We start from the raw sequence: 23,135 nt of genomic DNA, 5'->3' as shown, positions 1-23,135 counted from the left end.
ATTTGTAAAGCAGTTGTAGACTGTCTTGGTACTCCATTGTGTGAGTACCATGGTTCTGATTCAAATGGATTGTGTGTGATATTTACAGAACAAAACGCTGAAGAGTCAGAATTATGTGAAATAGTACAGTAACTTACTGCAGAACATAACCGCTGAGTTTTCAGGAAAAGTATGATGTTACAATTCATAAAGTTGTGGCTTTAAAAATCCAATAGAGATCACCTGAAGACCATAACTGGATCAGATGGAGATGGGAAGAATCAGGACAGTGAAGCTTGGAGAAACTAGCACCAGGTTCAAGAGCATCTCTAATACATTGGTTGTGGTATGAAGTCAGTATAGCAGCAGAGCATCCTATGCACTCAGACCCCTTCCTTCCCCTTCCCCACTCACCCCCTCCCAAATCAGCACTGTCCTTCTGCTTAGCAAGTGGATGCTCTCAAACAGTTCTGTCTTTTGGCTTGGGGCCTCCTTTGCATTTCAATTTAAAGCAAAAAGCCTCTTTGCCATTATAGCTTTGTGCTATATATGGCAGCCTCCTGCTTTGAACTGTGTCAGCACAACTGTCCTAACGTTTCACCCAGGTTTCATTGTTTCAGGCAAAGATGGCTTGTTTGTAATCACAATGAAAGCGATGCTGGATTTATTTATAAGCCTTGCCTTTCTGTCAAAGGAGACAAACATTGGACTAAGCGTTACGAGAATTTCATGTTGAATTAAACACAACAGCCCAGAAATGGCTGTGCCTTCTGATTCATTTCCAGGTGCTGCAGAAAATGTATGTTTGGACAATTATTTCATGTAATGCTAGCATGATAACTTGTGACCTTTCGAGCTAAGGCCTCAAGGTTCAGCAGTAGAGGCTGACAAGAGTGCAGGACCATGTTCTCTGAATTTAATTTTCTTCATTGGTCCTACAGAGCCTGAGGTGGTTGAACTTCAATTCATACTTCTAGGAGCCCATTGTTGTTACAGTTTGTGAAATACTGCAATTTCAAAGTGATGATCTGTTACAGAAAAGCGTGTAAACAATCACCTGTTCTCAGATACGTCATCCAGTTGAGTGGAAATGGGCAAGAGAGTTTCTGTATGGAAAAGACGCGGGGGTATATTTTGTTGTCTGTGTTCATAACATTATATAGGTAACAGTGATGATGCTGTCCCTAGAACAAGGGTTCTCAACCTGTGAGTAGCTCCCTCCCCCACCAAAGCGTATACCTGCAGCCTTAAAGGGCATTAGTAATTGTTCTCTTGTGGAATTGGTGTGCACATTCATTTCTTTTAAAGGGGATACAGTCTTGATTGAGAAGAGTCATAGCCTAAAAGTGACATCTCTCAGACCTAGGAGAAGAGTTAAGGTTTGTTGCAAGTCACAGGATGAAGATAATCTCAGATGGCAAAGGTGCAATAGGCCTAACAGAAAGGCTCTGTGTTTGGTGTAAAGCATTGGGAACAAACACGGGGATCCGCTAGTGTTAATGTTTCCTAGGTGTGTACTATGGTATGATTTGAAGTGTCTTTAAAGACTCTGAGCAGCTTCTTGAAGGGATTCCACATCATGACAGGACTGATGAGCAGGAAAAGAGAAGGAAATGCCATCGAAGATTCAGTATTTTGATGGTAATGCCACAAAGTGCAATATTGGGAAAAGTATCTTCTAGACCTTGTCTTCTGAAAGCAGGCAGGATCAAGGCACCTAGCTTACTTCACTCTTGAGGCACTTTGGTGTTGTCTTCCAGGATTAAAACAAAAACAAAAAGCCACTTTGTCCCCATGTCAGAGAATCTAAGACCCTTTCCACAGGTATCCGAACTTCAGGGTTATATGTTACTGTTGTCTAGGTAGAGGAGGAAAACAATGAAACCGGCAAGGCATTTGTAGAGCCACAAATGGACATTCCCCACCCCCTCCCCAGTAGACAGGTTGAGAATCCCTGTTTTAGAGTATGTAAAGATGTATCTATACTGAGCACACACGGAGCTCTTTGCTGCCACAGTGGGACTTTTTTTGGCAGCTCGCATTGTATTAGCACAGACATCCCCACAGCATACTCTGGTCTGCAGTACAGGCAAAATCCTAATGCAGAGTAGTCATAAAATACATGTTGTATTTGAGTAAGTTGGAAAAAAAACACCAGTATCCACTTGAAAGAGTCCTGAAGAGTAAAAACGGTAGTGCGTGTGACTTTAAACTCCCATGGTTACAATTTGTGCAGGTCTTGGTTAAACAACTGAGCTTGACACCCTTGTAGAAAAGGTAATTTAATGTTTTCTTTTTCAGGCTCCTCCATTGCCATCCTCCTCATCTTGACATTTTTTCCATGGACATAAAATGAAAACTTTTCTGATATTCAGGAAGTGACCCAGTTCTGCACCACTGATTTTTGTAGCTATCCCGTAAGGCTGCTGGCTGAAAGCTGTGTCTATGCAACCTTCCAAGTGCGGAGTGTCAACCAACTGGACAGGAGAGAGCACTGCCTCCTACTCCAGAACTCAAAACAAATAAAGCTCATCCAGCTGTACTTCAAAAAAATAATTCCATGTTTTGTATATATCTGACAAAACTGGCAACATTATACAGACTACTGACTTGAAGACCACCTCTTTTGTATTTCTCTGTTTCTGGGCTGATGAGTTGGTTTCATCCATTTTTCCCCTTCAGAATTTCCCTTGGAAAAAGTACTAGCTTAGCTGGTCATTTCTTTGTAAGGTAGTTAGAAATTTTAAGTCTTTCTTTGGGCAACTTTTTTTTTTTTTAATGTGAAGAGTTAGGTGATATAAATTTTTTACTGCTTTTATGTTTTTCTGTCTTGTTTTGAAACCATGACGGTTACACTTTTGGTTCCTAAATAAAATTTAAAACAATTAACAGCCAAGTCACAAAGATAAATGGGTTGCACATAGACTAAGGAATAAACTTCAGATTTGTGATTTTTGTTTCTAATCTTGATGTAAATTTACACTATTTATAAATACATATTTATTGCTTGAAAATATTTGTGAATGGAATGCTGTTATTTTTTCCAGATTACCTGCCATTGAAATTTTAAGGAGTTCTGTAATTTCAAACACTACTCCTATTACATTTTCTATATGTAAATAAAACTGCTTAGCATTGTACAGAAACTTTTATTAAAATTGTTTAATGTTTAAAGTTTTTCTATTGTTTGAGTTTTAAAAAGATTTTATGTACAGTGCCCAGTTTTGTTCTTTTTTGAATCTGATTATATATATTTTATATATACTCTTGTGCTTGTGTATATATATAATATATATAGAAACTCGAATATAAATATGTGTATAAAGATTTAGAGACTAAATTTTTCTCGTTTTAAGTTTTACATCTATGGTAGATTTGAGGTGTCTACTGTAAAGTATTGCTTACAAAAGTATGATTATTTTTAAAGAAATATATGGTATGTATCCTCAAGACATAAAATGACCTTCAGACTGGTTTATTGTTAAATTGCACTTTTTGCAATAACAGACCAATAAATAGTTGCTGCCAAAATATAGTAGTAGAAAATAAGTAATGGCTAAACTTTAAAGCTCTTCAAGAAAATACCGTCTTTGACAGGAAGTTTGGCACTAGTTTTAGAGGAGGAATGAAAAAGGTGAATTTGAGTTTGGGTGGGGATGTTCTCTAGAATTCAACCAAATTTACAACTTATATATATATATATCAATATGTTCTATTAACAATTTAAAAATTTAAGACTGAGTCATCTTGGCGTCATTGTTGACCCCGAAAAAGGACGTTGTTTTGTGGTATTCTATTGTATTTTCACATATTTTGTAATATGAATTCACTGGTAAATTTTTGAAGCACTAGGTTTATTTAGGACAAGTTTATAATATATCATTGTAACAGTTTGCAGTTTTAATGATGGTATTTATTTTAAGTTGCTCCTTTCTCATTAGCTTCTTGAAAATGCATTAAATCTAAATTTCAAAATTGATAGCTTTCTTATCGATCAGAGTTGACTGATACAGAAGGTTCTGCATCAAACAGTTTCTCATAATTTCTCATTAGTGGGGTATGTTAGTGATTGCATTGTTAAATTTTTTGTAATCGATGTGAAGTGTTAAAGGCACAGAGCATGCTAATAGTTTCTTTTGAACAAAAAGAGTCGCCTCTTACATGGTAGCTTCAAACGAAGGGTGTTTTAATGAAGAATCAGTACAGCTTGTCTAATGCTGTTACAACAGTTTAACCGTAGTTATAAATTACTTTCTTGCTAGTTCTTACAACAGTTGGACAAAAGGGTATAGAGATTAAAGAAAAGCATAACAAATGCTCTTGCCAGCAAAATTACCAGCTAGCAGTTAGGAAGCCAGTATTTGCAGTTCTGTAAAGATGTAAGTCTCACCTCTTGATAACAAACTCTACAAATCATAATTTTTTTACTTATGTATTTTATGCAGTCGTAAATATTGTAATCCTGACAAACCATGCTGCAACTGAAAAGCTACTCCTTTACAGTAGTCTTAAACCCAAATAAAAGCAAGATAACTTACCTCAACTAATGGTAAATAAAAAGTCCTCATTTCTCAGTGCTGTAAAAGAATATTGCTAACTAGGGAAAGAGCTACTGTGCGCTGATCAAAAGGGCTTTGTACCTTTCCTCCCCTTTGGAAAAGAGGATATGCCATTACCAAGGAAGAAAATTCTTATTTCACCAATGAACAAGTAGACCAAACCGGTAGAGCATCAGGCAGTATTGCTCATTCTGCTTGGAGGTTTTGTCCATGAATTTGAATTGCTGCAGGGCTTTAATGTTTTGCAGTTTTCCTACTTCTTAATTACACTATGCTCCTAACCGACGGACAGTTTTGATCTATAAGCTGCTATGATTTAGAATGCTTTTGTTTCATTTTATTAAAAAAAGCACAAGTTACTATTCTATCAATTGTAGTTATTACGAAGCACTTCTGCCGCTTAAATTCTGAAGCGCATGATGCAGGTGAAATATTTGTAAAATCTCTGGATATTTCCAAGAGTTAGCAGTTGGCTGGGGGTGGGGGGGAGGCGGGAGCCCGAAGCTGAATGGAGGGGATGAACTCGCTTTCCAAGGAACCTCAGTCTTGGGGGCCCCTGAGCTCCGCGGCTGAGCCACGCTGCAAAGTGATTCTGCTGTGCTTGTGGCTACAAATTACAGTGGCAGGCAAATTGCAGTGTAAAAAGGTGAAAATGGCCAAAGACTTGGCATTTGTTGCAAGAATTTTTGAAAGGTACAGACTAAGAGAAAAAAGGCATTATTAGGGGATGGGTGAAACCAGAGATGCAAATGGGTGTTTAAAAAAAAAAATAGTGGAAAGTTGAATTCAAGATAAGAGGGAATTAGAAATAAATAGCAACGTTTGCTACTGAGCTATGGATCTGAGAACTGTCCTGGAGGAGCTTGATAACAAAGGGATCCCATAAATGGGGAGAAGGAAGTGTCACGTGTTTCTGGGCTTAATTTTAGTTCTTCTGTAAGTATAGTCAACAGAGCATTTGATTTTTAAGCTTTGAATTCTTCAGGTATGTAACTTGGGAGCAGTACCTCTTGCTTTTTTTGAGAAGTGAAGTCCTACCAGTAGTTACATTTTAGAAGTAGTGGTGTTGGTAGCTATCCAAGTAAGAAGAAAGGTCACTATAAAGTGTGAAGTATCTAGTGACAGAAAATTCCCCAAACTTCCTGAATTTACATGGCAGATGCTTTGTCTTTAGGATCAACTAGTTAGCCTGAACCTGCACCTTTCTAGTTGGAAGAAGGACTTTCAAAGTAGTACTAAAATGATCCTGCTTTGCTTAAATGAGTGCAGCTTGGCTCAGTTCAGCACAGCAATAGCAGATTCTTAGAACAAAGGTGGCAAAGCTTGGGGACTCCACAGCTGCCGGTATCCTGGCCACAAATGCATTGATGAGGAGATGGAGGATGCAAGCATTCAACTGGTGACAGGGAAGAGGGTGCTCATCCTTGGTTGCTGCCCTGACCCTGGGAAGGGGCTCAAGTGAAAATGTTATTGGGCGTAGAGGGCTAGGAAAAGGGCTTCCAAGCCTGAGCTTGCTTCGGTCAGAGCCATTTTGTCTGGCTCCATAGCAAAGATTCAATGGCTGAGATGGGGCCGACAGATAAGGATGATTGATAGGGAAGCTTCATCTTCGTGGCTGCTTAAGCCAGTGGGGGAACCAGGCAGAGGAGGCACTCCGGCTTGGGAGGTCATCAAGCGGTGCAGCCTGGGCAAAGGCTGATGAGGGTGACGCTTTACCCCCGGGGCAGGTCAAAGCCAACCGGTATGGACTGCTTCCGTTGTGTTGATGCTGACAGCAGAGGAAAGAGGGCTGCAGGTGACGCTCAGACAAGTTCGAGCTGAAACTCAAGTTCAAGCAAGCTCAGTGCAGGGCTGCTACCTGCAGGGCCGCATGGAGGAAGGCACAGGGTGCTAGGGAGGAGGCTGCTAGCAGGGTGGCCATGTGGGGATGGGGCCCACCAGGCCCCAGGGCGGCCTCATTCCGAGAAAATAATGGTATTCCTCCAAAAAGGGCGGAACAGGACATGTGGTAATTGGGGAAAGGTTGGGGGGCGAGGTGAGGAGGGGTGGAGGGGAAGATTTCCTCGTTGATGCCAGGAGGTACATGGAAAGCTAAAGAAAATAGCAGGTGGAGAGGGAGAGCAGCCTCCGCATGGCACCCGGGGCAGAGCCCGCGCTGCGTGTCTAGGCTGGGAATGCGAGGACAACGCCTGCGCCCCACAGGAGCCGTCACCCCACGTCTGGGGCAGGGAGCCCACAGGCTGGAAGGACGCGAGTGGGCTCTAGAGGGCCGGCGCCTGGCCGGGTCCCAGCAGGCCGAGCTCTCCCACCGCTTGCAGCAGCGCCGGTGGTGGCGGGGGCGGGGGGGTGTTACAAGGCGCCCGCCCACTGAAAGATTCAAAAGGTGAGGTACGGGGTGAGGTACGGCGCATGTCTCCTTGCATACTTTGGGAAGCCACAGAAACAGACTGGAGGGATGGAAGAAGGGCAAAGGCACCTCACAGGGGCAGCAGCAGGGAGGGCTGAGCTCAGGGGTACGCAGCAGCGAGGGTGCAGGCCTGGAGGGCGGAGGTGGGATGGGAATGGACTTAGTGTTAGAGCCCGCTGCCTCCCTCCTGTCCTGCCCCTGAGCTCCGCTCTTGCTGAAGGCAGCGTGCTCCGGTTTCTAGCAGGATGGAACACTGCTCTCAAATGACACATCCCACGTTTTTTTCCGGTGGGAGGTATTTTCAGGCCTGGTTTAAATGTGCACCGTTGCCCAGGATATAGGGAGCAACACGTGGTTTGGGACAGAAGCTAGTGAAAAGGGAGACCAAGCCAGAACAGGCGTAGGAGAGAGCAATTTAAAACTAGCAGAGCCCAGGCAATGGTTAATTGATGGGCTAGGGGTTAAACAAATGGGCTAAAGCACTAAATCCTTTAATTCATGGAGGTGGGATATGCTTGAAGGAATCCCACCCAAGTTTCAGGTGGGTGCAAAAATGGCCTATTCAAGAACCTCAGATAGGAGTGAATTTTGGCTTGTGGAGGATAAACGAGCAACCAGGAATAACCTCACTTGGGCTGTGAAAAAACCCAAGGAAAATAACTACAGCCAGTTCACAGTTGCCACAGGTTTTTCTGGGGGATGGTGTGCAGGGGCGTTTTTTGAGGGTAGTGGCACCGGGCAGGGTTTCCAGTGCAATGCAAGAAGAGCATCTGCTGCAGTTTGGTTCCAGTAGTCGAAGGCCGCCTCGAACGGCAAATGTCTTCATAGCTGAAGATCTGGAAATGTGTTCCAAGGAGCTGCTGTTAGGCTCAGGGCAGATTTACGGCTCTGGATTTATGTGCAGGACCTTGTCTTGCTCATGGGACGCCAGTGTTATCTCTGTTGTCCTGGATTAAATGCAAATGATTTGGGGACGTATTCACTGCAAACAGGGCAGCTCTGTCAGCTCCTGTCTTGGGTGTCAGGAGGAAGGAGGAGCAAGGGGAAGCTGGCTCTGCTGGGCAGTGGAGAGCAAATTACAGCGGCCCTGCTTGTATCCCCTGTGATGTGCTCACCAAGCCACTTTCATTTACCAGCAGTCCTGCCTAACCGGGCAAGTTCCCATTGACTGCAAGTTAGCAAGTGTGACACCCATCTACAAGAAGGGCCAGAAGGAGGATCCAGGAAACTACAGGCCTGTCAGTCTGACCTCGGTGTCGGGGAAGGAGATGGAGCAGATCATCCTGAGTGCCATTACACAGCATGTACGGGATAACCAGGTGATCAGGCCTGATCAGCATGAGTTTATGAAAGGCAGGTCCTGCTTGACCAACCTGGTCTCCTATGACAAGGTGACCCACTTAGTGTGTGAAGGAAAGACTGTGGACGTTGTCTACCCAGACTTTAGTAAAGCCTTTCACACTGTTTCCCACAGCTCTCCTGGAGAAACTGGCGGCTCGTGGCTTAGACACGTTTACTCTTCACTGGGTAAAAATATGGCTGGACGGCCAAGCCCAGAGAGTCATAGTGAATGGTGTTAAATCCAGTTGGCAGCCGGTCACAAGTGGTGTTCCCCAGGGCTCAGTTTTGGGGCCCATCTTGTTTAATATCTTTATAGATGATCTCAATGAGGCAATCGAGTGCTCCCTCAGTAAGTTTGCAGATGACACCAAGTTGGGTGGGAGTGTTGATCTGCTGGAGGGCAGGAGGGCTCTGCAGCGGGATCTGGACAGGCTGGATCGATGGGCTGAGGCCAACTGTATGATGTTAGCAATTCGACTCGACGATCTTAAAGGACTTTTCCAACCTAAATAAGTCTATGATTCTGTGTAAGAGCCTCTTAGTAGCACAACAGCAGTTTGCCCCAAGTCCTGTTCATGGAGGGTGCAGGGTAGGGCTATCCCACATACCCTGGGGCTAGATCAGCCTGGGGAGGCCAAGCAGCCGGAGCTGCAAGGTATGTTGGAGGGGGGTCAGGACAGTTGCTCCTTAATACTCAGCCTAGCCTTTTATTTGCTTACGCTTCCCAGGCTGATACAACCCTGAAAGCATCGTGAGAGCAAGTGGGAAGGTAAGTTTTTAGGTGGCAAGGTGATCACAGTTACACTTGAGGAGGCAGGATCAGCTTAGGGATGGTGATACGCAGTCATCGGAGAAGGGTGCAGATACCTGATACCTGGCTGGCAGGTTTAAAAATAAAAAATTGGTTTCAGTGACAGGCTGACCGAGTATAAAGTTACTGAGAAACGGTGGTGTGGGCTCAGCCCAGTGGTGCCCCATGGGGGTGCCATCCCAAGCACTCACGTGGCATGATGCTAACATGTTTTGCAGCAAAATACTGCACTTCGGACAAGAATCAGCCTCCAACAGATCATAGGCTGGTGGACATCTTAGGAGAAAAAGACCTCAGCTCCACATGGATTAGGTTTCCTTCCTCGTTATCCATCACAGCACTCAAATGCAACAGGAGATTTTGGTATTCCTAAACATGGATGAGGGAAATTGCTGTGTCTCTGTGCACTGAACAGTGTTTGTAAGCCGCGTCGTTCTAAGTTTCAGCCTGACATTCAAATCCTACTTCAGCTTTTACCTGTGTGCCCTAGTCAGAAGTTCTACTGAGTTATTTCTGAGATAGATACAGCAGAAAATATCCGCCCCACCCCACCCCCTCAAGAAACATTAAAAGAACAGGGGGGGAAAAAAAAATCCCTGGTTTTATGAGAAGTGTCTTATGTGTGCAAGTATACAATTTTTGGAAGGTAGGAAACCAAGAAGAAAAGGAACAAAGTCTGGGCAGGCAAAAAATTATTTGGATGAGTGCTCAGTGATCCACCCTCCGTTCCGGTTAACAGAGAAACAATGCGTGTGTCTGTGGTTGGTGATGCCTTTGGAAAGCCACTTCTCCAGCAGCCACAAAGTAAAAAATGAAGGCGGGATGAGTTTTCCAGCACCGAACAAAATGAGTTGGCAATTATTTTAAGTGCAACTTCAGTTCCTGATTTTCAAAATCAGTGCAAAACGCTGCTTACAGAGCTTGATGGAGCCTTTAGCAATTATTGCTGTTATGGAGAACACCGCAGATAATGCTGTCTGTGGCTTATTTACACGATTACAAGGTGGGAGAACATAAGACAGCGAATGAATTAAGTGCTGCTGTGTTTGAACAGGTATTTGATTGCCCCACACATGCCAGGAGCTGGCAATTTCAGCACTGTCTGGTGTTTCTCCAGCCAGTCCCACTGGCACCTGCTGGGTGAGAGCCTGAGGGCCTGCCAGCGTGACCCACAGCTTCGTTCCCTCCGGGCGGCAGCCAGGAGATGTTTTGGGGATGATGCTGGACAATACCAAGCTGCGTGTTAATGTGGAGACTCCGCTAGAAAAGTCATTTTGGCCTTCAGCATGGAAATGTTCCCAGCCCCTGGGCTCCAGCAAGGGCCGGGCCACTCCCCACCACCCACATCCTCTTGCTCAGCGGCTCACCCCGGGGATGCTGGGGGTCGGGGGCAGCCGCAGCAGAAGACCTGGCTCCTGAAGGAGGGTGCTGGGACAGCTCGGCACCTTCTCTCCTCGCTGCTCGCCACCGGCCAGGTCGATGGGTGCTGCCAGGCAAACGGGGAACATGGAGACCCAAGAGGGAAAACACCGAGCTCTGCTGAGAAGGGGTCTTGGGAAGGGATAAGGAGGTTTGTGCTGGAAGATTTTGGCACCTGGAGGGAGGCTGGAGGGCTGGAGCATCTTGCTTCACCGTTTCCTTTCCTCCCTGCCAGTGATTACCCACATTTAGCATTTCTGCCTTCGGAGCAAACCCCGAGGGAGCTGACGCGCTGCAGGGGCGGTGGGTACAAGGCAGCGGTGGATATACAAGTTAAGAAAGTGGGTTTTTCTGCTGCTGGGGAGAAGGGAAGTGCATTATCTTCTCATTTTCCAGAAGCTGGGTGATGTATCTGCTTTCAAAAACTTGAAAACACAGAAAAAAAACCTTACGTAGAGAGGGAGAGCTGCTCATTGCTCTGGGTCTTTTTTTTGCACTTCCTTCCTCCTCCAGTTACTTTGGCAAGCTATTGATCTGCCGTAGAAGAAACCCTCTTTCTCTCTATTCTGGCAAATCTCTTTGCTTCTTGAATATCTTGTATGCTTTATGTGCTCATTTTGGAGCTTTTTAGTGGTTGTGCTCATCTTTCCTTCTCAGAATATGTCACCTTCTCTTAACATTTATTGCCACTGCCATGCTGTCACTCTCAGGCATCCTTAGTGTAGCCTTTCTATGCGTTGACACACTCCTTGTGTCTCAGCCATGCTCATCACCTTCTCTCAGTGCATTTTGTGCTCAAAGGGGAGCGAGAATTTGGGTTTGAGGAGCAGCTTGGCATTAGGAGAAGCTTCCAGGCCAGAGGATATGATAAAGCAATTAGCTCCATGCTGTACATAGATCTGTGCCTGTCATTGACAATGGCAAATCCACCGGGATACAAGAAAAATAGTTCTTTTTAAAATAGGCACTGATTTGTCTTGTTGCAAGGTGACTCATTTGCTTGGGCTGTCTGGGAAAGCATTAAGTGTCTTCAAGTTTTAAAAACTGTGAAGGCTTAATGTCCCTCCAACGCTCCTCCACCTTCATCCCCATTACTGAAATGCCGTTTTAAATGTTGGTTTAACTTGAATTATTATTTGATTCTTTATTTGGATTTCTCATGTTTGCCTCTTGCCATGCTAAAACGCCCTGGCAAGAATCATTGCTGACCTGCTGCTACCCGGGTCACATCTTTCCCTCTCCTGCCTCCATCCTTTACCCCCCCAAGTTACTGACCTGAAAACTCTGTATGCTTCATCCTCGCTTCTTCAGCTGGAGCTGTGCGCTCCTTCGCGCACGTGCGCGCAGTCGCGTTTCCCCCTCTGGCTGCAGCCTGTGCGTCCCCCCCCCCAGGAGGCTGCTGCCTGCCCACGCCAGGCCAGGCTTCGTGCCCCCTTGTGTCACGCTCCCCTGCCCGGGGCGTCCTCCCCACTTCAGAGAGCCTCTCACCCCTCTGGCTGATCATCTCCGGGTGCCCCTGGCCTGCTCCCTCGTGCCTTGGCTTTGGTTTTAGGTGACTTCACGCGGCAAATCCTTCAATTTTGTGCAGTTGACGTGCGGTGAGGGGCTCCGAGCTCAGCTGGCAGGGGCATCCCCTGCTTCCAGGGCATTTGGGAAAGGGCCGTGGGACAGGAGGTCTGCTGGAGGGGACGTTATTTTATTATGGCCTTTTCCCCTGAGGTCTGCAGGGGTTGTCAGGTCAGCAGGGGAAGGAAATTGCGATCCGGTTAATAGGAAGGACCAGAAAGGTCCATTTGCATTTTTTGCAGTGAAACCTCCCTCGCGGTTTCTGCCTCCTGAAACGTATTTGTTGTATCTGTTTGGATGGCGAGTTCCCCCGAGCAGAGTTTATCTCATCTGACGTGGGGCGGCACGGGTGGAAGCGCAGCACCTTGCGCCACGAGGTCCTCTGCCCCACCGTGCTCCCTTAATTAAAAGTTGGAATTGGAGGACCCAGCGGGTTGGGTGATTAACGACCTTTCTCTGATTCCTCTCTTCGCAATCTGCTTCCCTCTCCTCAGGCGTGCACCCAGAGGAGGTTTTTCCCCCGGGGCCTCTCCAGCTGCGGCAACTTCTAGGAAATGGTTTCTCTTCCCTCTTCCAAGCTGCCAAAGCAGCCCGGCTCCGGGCGATGCCGGCGCAGAGCTCCTCTGCAGCCGGGCCCCGGGGGAGAGCAGCAACCCGGCAGCTAGTGGTGATGGCAGCGGGGACGTCCCCAGGGAGAAAGGAGGGCGACGGCTACACTTCACCCCAGGGTGGGGAAAGGGGTCCTCCTCCCCAGCTGCTTGCCCCCAGGCAGAGCCGGGGGAGCACCAGTGGGTGCTCACCAAAGTCCTCTTTCATTTCAGTTCGGAAAACGCAAAGGTCTCCATTTCTGGAATGTGTAACTGCCCCTTAGCAAGGAGGCTGGGGGCTCTTGCGGTCGTCCTGGAAAAATGACTCAACTTCAGTAAACATAAGGGATTGAGGATGGTTAGAAGAAAAAACAGTTTTATAGCCACAGACGAAGCTGTTTTGGGTAAGGCATCAAGAGAGCATGATCGTGGCAGTTAATCTCTCATAAAACCCAAGAAGGACACAAGGAGATGGGAGGAGGGAACGGTTCCTGAGCTACCGGGTTTCACCTGGGAGCAACACAAGTTCTCCAAGCGTAAGGTTTCCAAACCCTAAAAAGCAAATAAATATCAGATCAACTCTCTTGGACCATTTTGAATCTATGAGAGAAGGGAAACTTGTATTAATCTATGTACAGCCACTGAAAGCTGTTTCAGACGTTGAAATAAAAGATCTCTCAAGGGTACCTGCCCTCTGCGATTAAACCAGATTAATTTTTGCCTGATGACTTGCTTTTGATTATGACGAAGGTTTGTTCTGAATGAGTATTTCCAGGCATGCAAAGTGGCTAGGCTGGAAAACTAACATTTTAATAGAGCTGGGATCTCAAAGCTCCCATGTGCCATTATGCAGTGCTCTCTCCCTCCCACTCACAACACTGATGTTAGGATGGCTTCCCTGGATCAGGATAAGCTTATTTTCTTCAAGTTGTTTGGTTTTTGGGGTTTTTTTTCCCCAAAAGGAGGTATCAGTGGAAAATTAGGGTGTTTCCTTGAGAAGACAGTGAGTCATTAGGAGCTATGTTGCAATGGCTTTATTCATAAATATTGTCAGATTATTCACATCTTTAATTTTATGGACATCACAAAGCTAAAGACTTCTTTTCCACTGAGGAAGATGTTTTCTTGATCATCGGAAGTAGGCCCCAGCCCTCGTTCCCGGACGTCCCTGCAACATTTGAAATTCATTTAGGCTGACACATCGGGCCAAATCTCCGTGTTTGGGGAGGAATGTAAGAAACAAGATGAAGATGGATCCTTCTCCTGTTGTGTCCTCCCACTACCCTACAATCCCTGATGTGGAGATTTCCTCCGCAGTTGCCTCTCTTCAGGCTCACGACGTCTTGCAAGGCTGACCTCTCCCAGGAAAATCCTCCCACGCCTGTGCCCATCTGGTTACCCCATTTTCCTCTGTGCTGTGCTGAAAACCCAAGTCTTTGCAGGCTCCCTTGGCAGGCTGAGCTCCCCAGAGCCCCTGCTCTGCTCCTGGTTTTCTCCCCGTAACGAGCATCCGCCTTTAACGGAGTTGTGCACATCCTGAGCAGGGTCCCTCACCGGCACCCACTGGGTATTTCCAGCAGACTCATTACTTGCCAACTTTCCTACAGAGCAGCATCAAAGTCTAAGTTGAGTGGAGGTGCATGACCCGCCACCCTCCCTCGTGTATAGGCTCCTTACCCTGACAGCTAGGGAAGCTGGGGTGGGTTTTACCTGATTTTGCCCTTAACAGACTCAAGCTATTATTCCCATTTCTTCTTCCAGACACCGCCTGTGAATATCGTTGCAAAATACTGATGTCTTCGTTCCTTGGGCTTCCTTGCGCTGAGATTGTGTGCTGGCCACAGCAGCTCTTCTGGCAGGCTTTCTGCTTCTGCTGTGTTTGAGAAAGGGGTTATTGTCCTCAGCCTGCACGCTGCTAGCAAGTAGCTCCTTGGATTTCTCTTCTGGGGCTGCCTTATTGTAGTCTTTCATCTAATTTGCCTACTTTCTGCATTTGATTTCTACTTTTTGAAGGGTGTCTGCTTTGAATCTCTCCGCTGTGCTGCTGTTTAGCCACCTGGGGTATGTGTGTATGTAATTTTTTATTTATTGTTGGTATACATTTACTCCAAACTTCTGATGTGGTATCTTTAAACAGATACCACTGTTGCAGAGCTCTTCGAGAAAAACTTGGGCAGACATCACAGCAGATCAGGCTTTCCTGCTGGGCTCCATATACAGTTTTAAAAGTTAAGTCATGAAGCAGCTCACAGCTGTCCATGCAACCTGCAAACCCAGCCTCCACAAGCCTCCCTCTGGATGAGTTCACTTGTCTGCCATGTAGCATCCCCCCACCCTTGTCCGGCAGCAGGAGATGATTTAGGTGGCTGCATCTTGGGCCTTCGCCCCCACCTGCTCCAGAAGCAGCTGGCCGGTGTCTCAGAGCAGGATCAGGTGTGCTCACAGATCCAGGTCTGCAGCAGGGAAAAGAGGGACTTCATAGCCACAGCTTGTCTAGTAATTCTTAATCTTTGCCTCTGTAGTACTGAGAGTCCTCTGTCCTTTAGTTCAGTCTGTGTTTCTGTCAAATTTATGAACAACCCTTCTCATAAATTCCAGTGATGTCCCTGGGGATGACAGTCTTTCGAAGACTCCGGTCCAGTTAGAAAAGTCCTGTTTTTTCCTCAGCTTTTGGCCTTTTATTCTTATCATAGAATAGTTTGGATTGGAAGGGACCTCTAAGGCCATCTAGTCCAACCCCCTGCAATGAGCAGGGACATCTTCAACCAGATCAGGTTGCTCAGAGCCCCGTCCAACCTGACTTTGGATGTTTCCAGGGATGGGGCATCAACCACCTCTCTGGGCAACCTGTGCCAGTGTTTCACTGTCAAAAATTACTTCCTTATATCTAGTCTAAGTCTCCCCTCTTTTAGTTTAAAACCATTACCCCTTGTCCTATGGCAACAGGCCCTGCTAAAAAGTCTGTCCCCATCTTTCTTATAGGCCCGCTTTTAGTACCCGGAAGGCTGCAAGAAGGTCTCCCCAGAGCCTTCTCTTCTCCAGGCTGAACCACCCCAACTCTCTCATCCTATCCTCACAGGAGAGGTGTTCCATCCCTCTGATCATTTTGGTGGCTCTCCTCTGGACCCGCTCCAACAACACTTTCTCATTGACTTGCCAGTGCTGAGGGGTTAGACTTTTTTTTAGGTAAACATATATTTTTTGGTCGAACCTCATGGTCATATTTGTACTCATGTCCTCCACTCAGAAGCTGTTCTTTCCTGCCTTCCTTCCCCAGTAACTTTATATTGCTGTATATATAATCCTTCAGTCATGCAAAAACTGTATTTTTAGAAAGCTCCGCTTGGCTCCTACCTAGGGACATGCAACCGTAAAGTTCATCGCTGCTTGGCTGGCCCTAGCCTGCTCTCCCTGCAGCAGGATGTTCCCTCTCATTAAGAGAAATCCTCAGTCAGTCAGTAACCCCAACTGTTGGAAAAAAAGTCAAACAGTTTAACGTTGGAGAGCCTTTCTCAAAGCACGTTGACAAAGCAAGTCAGTAGCTCTTTGTTTGATTTTCTGGTCATTTTGCTCACAGAATTCAACAGAAGTGCTTCCTACAAGGCTTTTTTCCTTCACACCCTTGTAGACACAAAGAGAAACCCCTGTCAATGTTTGTCCCCATTAGATGGAAAGCCCCTGAGCACTGGGCATCACCTCTGGCCTTGCTCACCAGGCAGCGGCTGCGGTCCTTTGGCACCCGGGAGGTTTAATCCCATGCAGCCTTCATGTGGGAAAGGCGCCCTGTGGGGTCCCTGACTCCGGTGGAAGGGGACAGGCAGAGCAAGCAGCACCATGACTGGAAAAGGGAAAGGATAAATAATTCCTTTGCTGAAACCTGGACAACTGTTCCCATCCCTTGCCCACCTGCTGAAGGGATTTCCATTTTGAAACACGCGCGGTGATGCAGCGACTCCCTTCAGGGGCGTCTGAAATGCTGACAAGGGCCCTGACTGGGAAAAGCGATGTTTAATCCCAGCACTTCCCCCGCAGCAGCATCATTCTTCCGGCACCTTTCTCCTCTTGTCCTTCAGCAGTACCTGAACTATACACAAATCCCTGCTTTGTTTTGCTAGTAGAAATAGCACTAACATATATGGGCACTTTCTTTTCTCCATCTCCAGCTTGAGGTGGTGGGGAGAGAAAAAAGAGTAAATGTTTACAGCTGCTCCAGCCAGAGTGGAGTGAAAACCCAAAGGTGATCTTCTCTCTTGCTCTTTCTGTACTAAGAATACAAACACAAAAAATCCCTGTGAAAAGTCTCTGATTATTCCTAGTGTCTTGATTATTTTTTCAGAGCAAGAAAAAACCACTATTTTAAGGCATCACTAGAGGAATGAACTTGACAAGCCTTTATCCAAATGAATGTTTAAATTCTGAAAGGAAAAAAAAAATCCAGCATGAGTGACAAGGTCCTTTTAAAACACATAATACGCTGAACCTTACATGACACTTCCGTGGGTGTTAGTCTAAAAAGCTATCTTTACATGCAATGTAGCAAATGAACTGTGTAAGGCAAGGGTTGTAGCTATATGCATCATTGCTGAGTAGTACTATAGGATTGTAAAACCTGACAAACTTGTTCTCTTAAAGCTCCATGTCCCCAGGGAAGAGGTTGGTGTATTCTTGTTCTTCAAACAGCTGAAAAGTTTGCTTTAGACTAACTATTGCCATTTATATTCTATGTTGGAAGGAATAAAGCTTGGTCTTCAAAAAAACAGGCTAATCCCAGGTGGCTGATCCCTAAAGAAATGAGGGGTCAGGCTTGGAGTGGTGCTTCAGGGGGAGCTGGTGGAGGTGAAGGAGTCGCGGCTCTGGCTCTCACTGGAGCTTGTTGCCCTTTTTCTGCTGAGAAAAGGTTTGCCTGCTCGTTCCCCTTGAAGGTTAGGAGTGGGCTGAGGTCATGTAGCCAGCCCCATTCCAGCCTGCTGGTGGAGAGAGAGGTGAGAAACTCAGTGGTGGGATTTTGATGGCCCTTAGTGTGGGAGTGAGGAGCGCCGGCAGCAGCGGGGGCAATTTTATAGTGCAGGCAGCATCCTTCAGGTCCAGCTGGAGACCTGTGGAGAAAGGGACACTTCCTCTCGTTGCTCCAGAAGAGAAAAAATGTAAAATGCTGCAAGCAAAACTACGCCAGAAACACAGGCTTTCTCTTTTTTTATGAGAAAATTAGCTTACTGCTGCTGCCCCTTCCCTTTTGGTGGTCTAAGCACAGATGGGTAACCCCACCATTTTATTTTCTGGATTCAGTCACCAAACAGCCACCTCTAACCTCTCCTTTTTTAGAAGGTCTTGTCTCCACACGAGATATGTGGACCACAGCTTTAAGGGCTGACAGCTCACCACACATGACAGAGATATAACTGAGGCAAAGGGGGCTGGCCACCTCAGTGTCCACCCCTTGCACAGGGAAGGATCTCCGGCAGTCTCAGGACCAGCCTCCAGCCCAGTACAATGCCATGTGCTGCCATGCCGCGCTCGCTTCAAGTGTCCCGATGGTGGAGGCCCTGCAGCTTCTCTATCCATTTCCATGCTGTTCCTACTGCAGTAGCCCACTACCACATAAGGTCACACGCCAAACAGCTTATCCCCATCCTTTAACTGCTTTTTAAAAAAATTGTTTGAAGATCTTTATCAGGTGTCTCTCTCTAGCTTTCCATCTGTCTTTTCTTCTCTCTTCACTTCTTCTGGATCTCTGGGTCATCCTTCCTTGGGGGTCCCTTGTCAGTTGTTCAATTCTTCCTTGAGGAGCAGTGCTAAAAACCCACCAACACTCTCCAGCTGAGGCCATCCCCATATGGAGGAGAGCAGATGAGTCTGGCCATTTTTTTTAGTCCGTAAGGAAGAAACTGTGCACGAGTCCCCCAACTCCCCAATGGCTTTGCCATGAGTAGCTGTTTTCATTTAATTTTCCTTTCCCTGAAATTAATGTTCATTTGTTTTTAATTTCAGGATGGTTAGCAAGCTCCTTTCAGCACTGAATTAGAGAAACAGAGGATACAGTAGCAGCTAGACTTCACCTATTAATCAAATTAATGTGTCTTGGTGAACCAATTCAGAATACCATGGTGCTGGCTCTCGTGATTTCGTAACATCTCATGACATTCAATATTTTTGTTAAAGCTCTACTTCCCAGATTCATGTGATAATGGGAGAAGCTGAGGTTTCACTTAGAAAGAATTAGCAATAAAGTGTCTAGAGCACCTGGCTGTGGAGAGTAGCTGGCAAATGGGACCCAAGTGCATCCTAAAGTCTCAGAAAAGCAGAAGGCAAATAAAATGCACCTGCAAACAATGGCAGTTGGCTAAGCTTGCTGGAAAGACACTTGCATGAAATGTGCTTGTCTGGCTGCTCCTGTGGACAGGAGATGTTGAGTGCTGATCCTAAGTTCTCCAAAATGCCACCATGTTTTCTGGGTAGCCCCTTGTGGGAAATGGGGAGCCAGGATAGTGCAAAGTGGGGCAAGAAATTATCACCCACAAAAGCTACGGAGTGGGAAATTTGGACCTCCAACACCCACCCGCCCCAGGATCGGTCATAACAAAAGTGCCCCCTGCTAGAAGGTTTTGGGGTGCTCTCTGTGTTGAGAGACTTTGACTTCAAATACCTGCGTGGGTTTTCCCAGCAATATGCAGCACACCCCTTTCCCTCGGACACACAGCGTCCCGTCCAAGGGCGCTGGCCGGGAGGTGGCGGGAGGTGTCAGAACAGCCCAGGCTGAAGGGGCACAGAGGTCCCTGTGGCCTTTGGGAGCACAAGGCCACCTCAGAGGCTCTGTCTTGGTGCCACCTCCCCCACGCATCAGCCACGTCTGGGTGGCTGATGGAAGAGTGGCTGAATGAAGACAAGGGTGCAGAGCGAATAGGCACTGGGTGCATCGCTCACGGAAGGGAACCAGTTTTTACCCATTTTCCACTTGAATCTGTGTGCATCTCTGATCTCCTCTCTCTCGAGGAGGACCCGTTTCAGCCAGCGCTGCCAGTGTGTTCTCTCTTCGGTGGGAGGATTGTGTTAAAATATGCAGTTTAATGCCACCGCCGTTGGCTTCCCAAGGGAGCTGCGTGGGGCCGGGGGCAGCGATGCAAGCAGCACGGGGACGCGCGAAGGCGCTGGCCGAAGATGAGATGTAGAGGAGCGGTGAACTGCGCCGGGTGAACCTGGGACTGCCGCTTGCTATGGGCTGCCCGTACGCAGCCCCCATCCCCTGGGGAATGACAGCGTTAAAATACGCTGCTAGACCAAATATGGCAGAAAACACAGTTTCATGAAAAACTCTTCACATGAAAATGTTAAAAATACGTGGGATATGGGGCAGTAGGAGAGATAACCGACAAACAGCAGACGTAAAGGTAGCTGCAAACTACCCACAAGTAAAGGAAGCACTGAGGCTGACTGAGAGACTGGTGGAAGACTTCTCCTGCCGTCCTTGTCCTGCTGCAGAAACGTTTTAAGTTGTTACCAGGAACAGTTTGCAGAGGCTCGCACAAAGCCACCATCAAAAATAACTCGAACGCAGAGAGGAAAAAATTGCTCGAGAGTTCTTTTGGGAAGGATTAGGTTTAAAATAATTGCCATTTATAAATTAATTTCACATCCTTTTGGAGCTTGGCCTACTAGCATTTCAAGGCTTGACTGGAGCTGGCAGACAGGATGGGCACCAATTCCAGGGCCTGACTGCCAAGAAAAAGGAAAATAGTAAGAGAAAAAAAATTGGCAATAAAAAAAAAGAAGGCCAGGGAAATATAGGGAAATGAGATTTAGTTTAGGAAAATTATTGTTCTCTGAGCCATGGACTGATTTTATGGCTGGCATATTAGTCACAGTCTTACATCAGTCTGGCCTTTGTAGTCAATGTCTGAAGAGAAACTGGTGGTGAACACAGCTCCCAATGCTTTAAAAAATTTTAAATCCATGATTCTGTTACTTCTAATCTTTTTTTTGAATGATTTAAATTCATATGGAAGTCTACTGAAGCAGGGGGGAAACTCCTCTCAGCTTCAACAACTTTGAATCAAGCCTTGTAAAAATAGATGCCACGTGCCTCAAGACTTCTGCTGCAGTCTTGCCAACTGAGCCCAAGCAGCGAAGTAAGACCACGACTCTTCTGTTTCTTACACCCAACATTTTAGGATCACGAGTTATTGGGGGCCCAGCTGAAGCCCGTGTGACACCTCTCAGTACTTTTACCCAGTGCTGGATTAGACCTGAGAGATCTGGGCGTGCTCCTGCTGTTCTCTACGGTGCTGAGCACATGTATCCCCTCTGCATTTTCCTGGGCTGGTTTAATAGCAGAGTGATGCTCTACTGCCCAAGAGACATTTTGCACAGAGCCCTACAGTGGATGAACGGCTCACTTTCAAAAGAAAAATGTGCATGGTGAAAATAAAAATGCCCAGGACACGTGGGAGAGGAGTGACCCCAGCACAGAGCCCTGTTGCCAGGGCTGCTCCTCCTTTCAATGCAAGTCAAGCCATTGGTAAACCGCGCTGTAACAGCGGCCAGCCTGCGCCACAGAGCAACTGCAGACCACGGCCTGGAAATCATCTCTGCTGGGGCATGGGTGGACCAGGCCAGTGTCTTCATCTTAGCGTTTTCTGGGCATTTTGTGGTGTGCATCTTTGGTTACGACAACATGAAGAAGGCTGTCCTCCAGCACTGGGGGAACGCTGGCAGCTCGCATCCCAAGGGTGGGCAGCACCTCACCACCCACCTTAGCGAGGACGGAGGTGACGCGGGAGTTCCTCCAGCCCCGCGCGAGGCAGCCGGCATCCGGCACCGCTGGGGGAGGACTCGCTGGAAGGGAGGGGGCCCGGGGCTAACGCCCAGCTATCAGGTAAGATCACAGACCGAGAGATCGGAGATGCAGACAGAGTCAAGAAAAACTGTCGGAAACAGATTGTTAGTCAGCCTTGTGGATCTCAGAAAGGACATGTTTTTCTTATGGGAAGAGAGCCATGATGTAGAAATAGACTGAAATCAAGAAAGAGGGCTGCCACTGTAGCTTAGGCTGTATATTTAAACATTTTTGCTGTCAGACCATCTGGGCCTGGAGCTAAATTTACCTACAAACTATTTTCAATGTTTCTACTTCTTGAGAGGTGAAAGGTGCGCTTGATACTTCATGCCAGGAGGAAAGACAAAATAAATGTCCTGGGCCAGATTTTCCCAGTGTCAGACCTGTGTGTGGTTTTGGATACCTAACCTGTCTGCAAAACCACCTTGAACCTCAGGCCGGGTGCTCTGTGCGCACATAGCCCCCCCGCCAGCCAACACAAAACCTTGACTTGCATTCCTGCGCCCGGTAGCTCCGTACAACGATTGTCAATGCCAATGAACTCACACCTTCTTCTGCTTTTATGCTGTTACTGATTTCTTTTTCGAACTATGGCTAGAGGAAGTCTGTTTCCATGATCAAAATACTTACGGGGGATCCAGAAAGTCTAGTTTCTGACTCAGCTCGGTCAAATTTGCTTGGTGACTGCTGCGCACCTGGATCCCAGGAGAAAGCCCCAAACCCAGGTGAGGTCTGGCAGTCCCCTAGACATCAGGGAAGGCTTGGCATGGGCCTCTGACGCCCCACAGGGAGCACACGAGATGGGGACTGACAGATGCTGGGCGTTTTGCAAGTCTGCAACTTTTGCAGCCTTCACCCACAAAATGAAGCACCTGTGTCTAGCCCTGGGTTGGCCACTGCTGTGAAAAAAGAGTCTACCACCCCGAATTTTAGGTGCCTGAGTCACTCCTTACTGATTCCTCTTTGGAAGGAAAATGGATGAGGATGGGCTCAGCATGGTGGTGTTGAATTGAGGGTTGGACTTGATCTTAAAGGTCTTTTCCAACCTTAATGATTCTGTGATTCTGTGATTCTACAGTTCGATGATTCTATGACTTAGATCTCCCCAGCTCGTGCGGGGTGCCCCAGCACCTACAGTGGAGTACTGAGTGTTCAGCAAGTCTCATCGGGCTCAGGGTAGACTAATTTCTCACCCTCTGCCTGTGTTGTTTCCCCTCTTAAGTTAATTTTCCCACTTGAATGGTTTTGTTCAAATGGTTCCTCCAGTTTTCTTTAGAGAGAAAAATGTGAAAGTATCTGCTGGACAATCTCATCCCAGAGTTGTTTTTTTTCCCCTGATCTTAAAACAAAAACTTTTATTGGTCTCCAATTGCTGCCCATCAACTCGGGAAAGACTAAAAGTAATTATATTTGGGTATTAGAGAAATTAAGCCTCAAGAGACATGGGACCTTTCAGCTTTTCAATGCTGTTGATTGCGTCTTTCAGTTCTGTGTGCCATAAAAGTAATAAATTTAAATATTTTGTAAAAGTGATCTGTGATGAATGATGGTACGTAACTGATCCTGTTCAGTTTATCTATGATTTTTAGCACATTAAAAATCCCCACAGAGAAAGTCTTAAATGCTTCCATCCATC

At 46.6% G+C, this 23,135-nt stretch overlaps 1 protein-coding gene across 8 annotated transcripts in view; it reads left to right on the top strand.

Moving 5' to 3' along the window:
• The window catches only part of KDM6A (lysine demethylase 6A), a gene marked incomplete at both ends in the record, with an annotated part of 157,473 nt that extends 155,163 nt beyond the window's left edge, over positions 1 to 2,310 (top strand). For all 8 annotated transcript variants that reach the window (XM_082008578.1, XM_082008577.1, XM_082008574.1 and 5 more), the window contains one exon: positions 2,281 to 2,310. In XM_082008578.1, the coding sequence (XP_081864704.1) occupies positions 2,281 to 2,310 (30 nt within the window). The remainder of the gene's footprint in view (positions 1 to 2,280) is intronic.
• Positions 2,311 to 23,135: the final 20,825 nt, after the last annotated feature.

This window comes from Phaethon aethereus, assembly GCF_964289735.1.
Source record: "Phaethon aethereus genome assembly, chromosome: 1".
NCBI lineage: Eukaryota > Metazoa > Chordata > Aves > Phaethontiformes > Phaethontidae > Phaethon > Phaethon aethereus.
The sequence above is the reverse complement of the archived record's forward strand: the minus strand, read 5'-3'. Positions and strand labels throughout refer to the sequence as shown.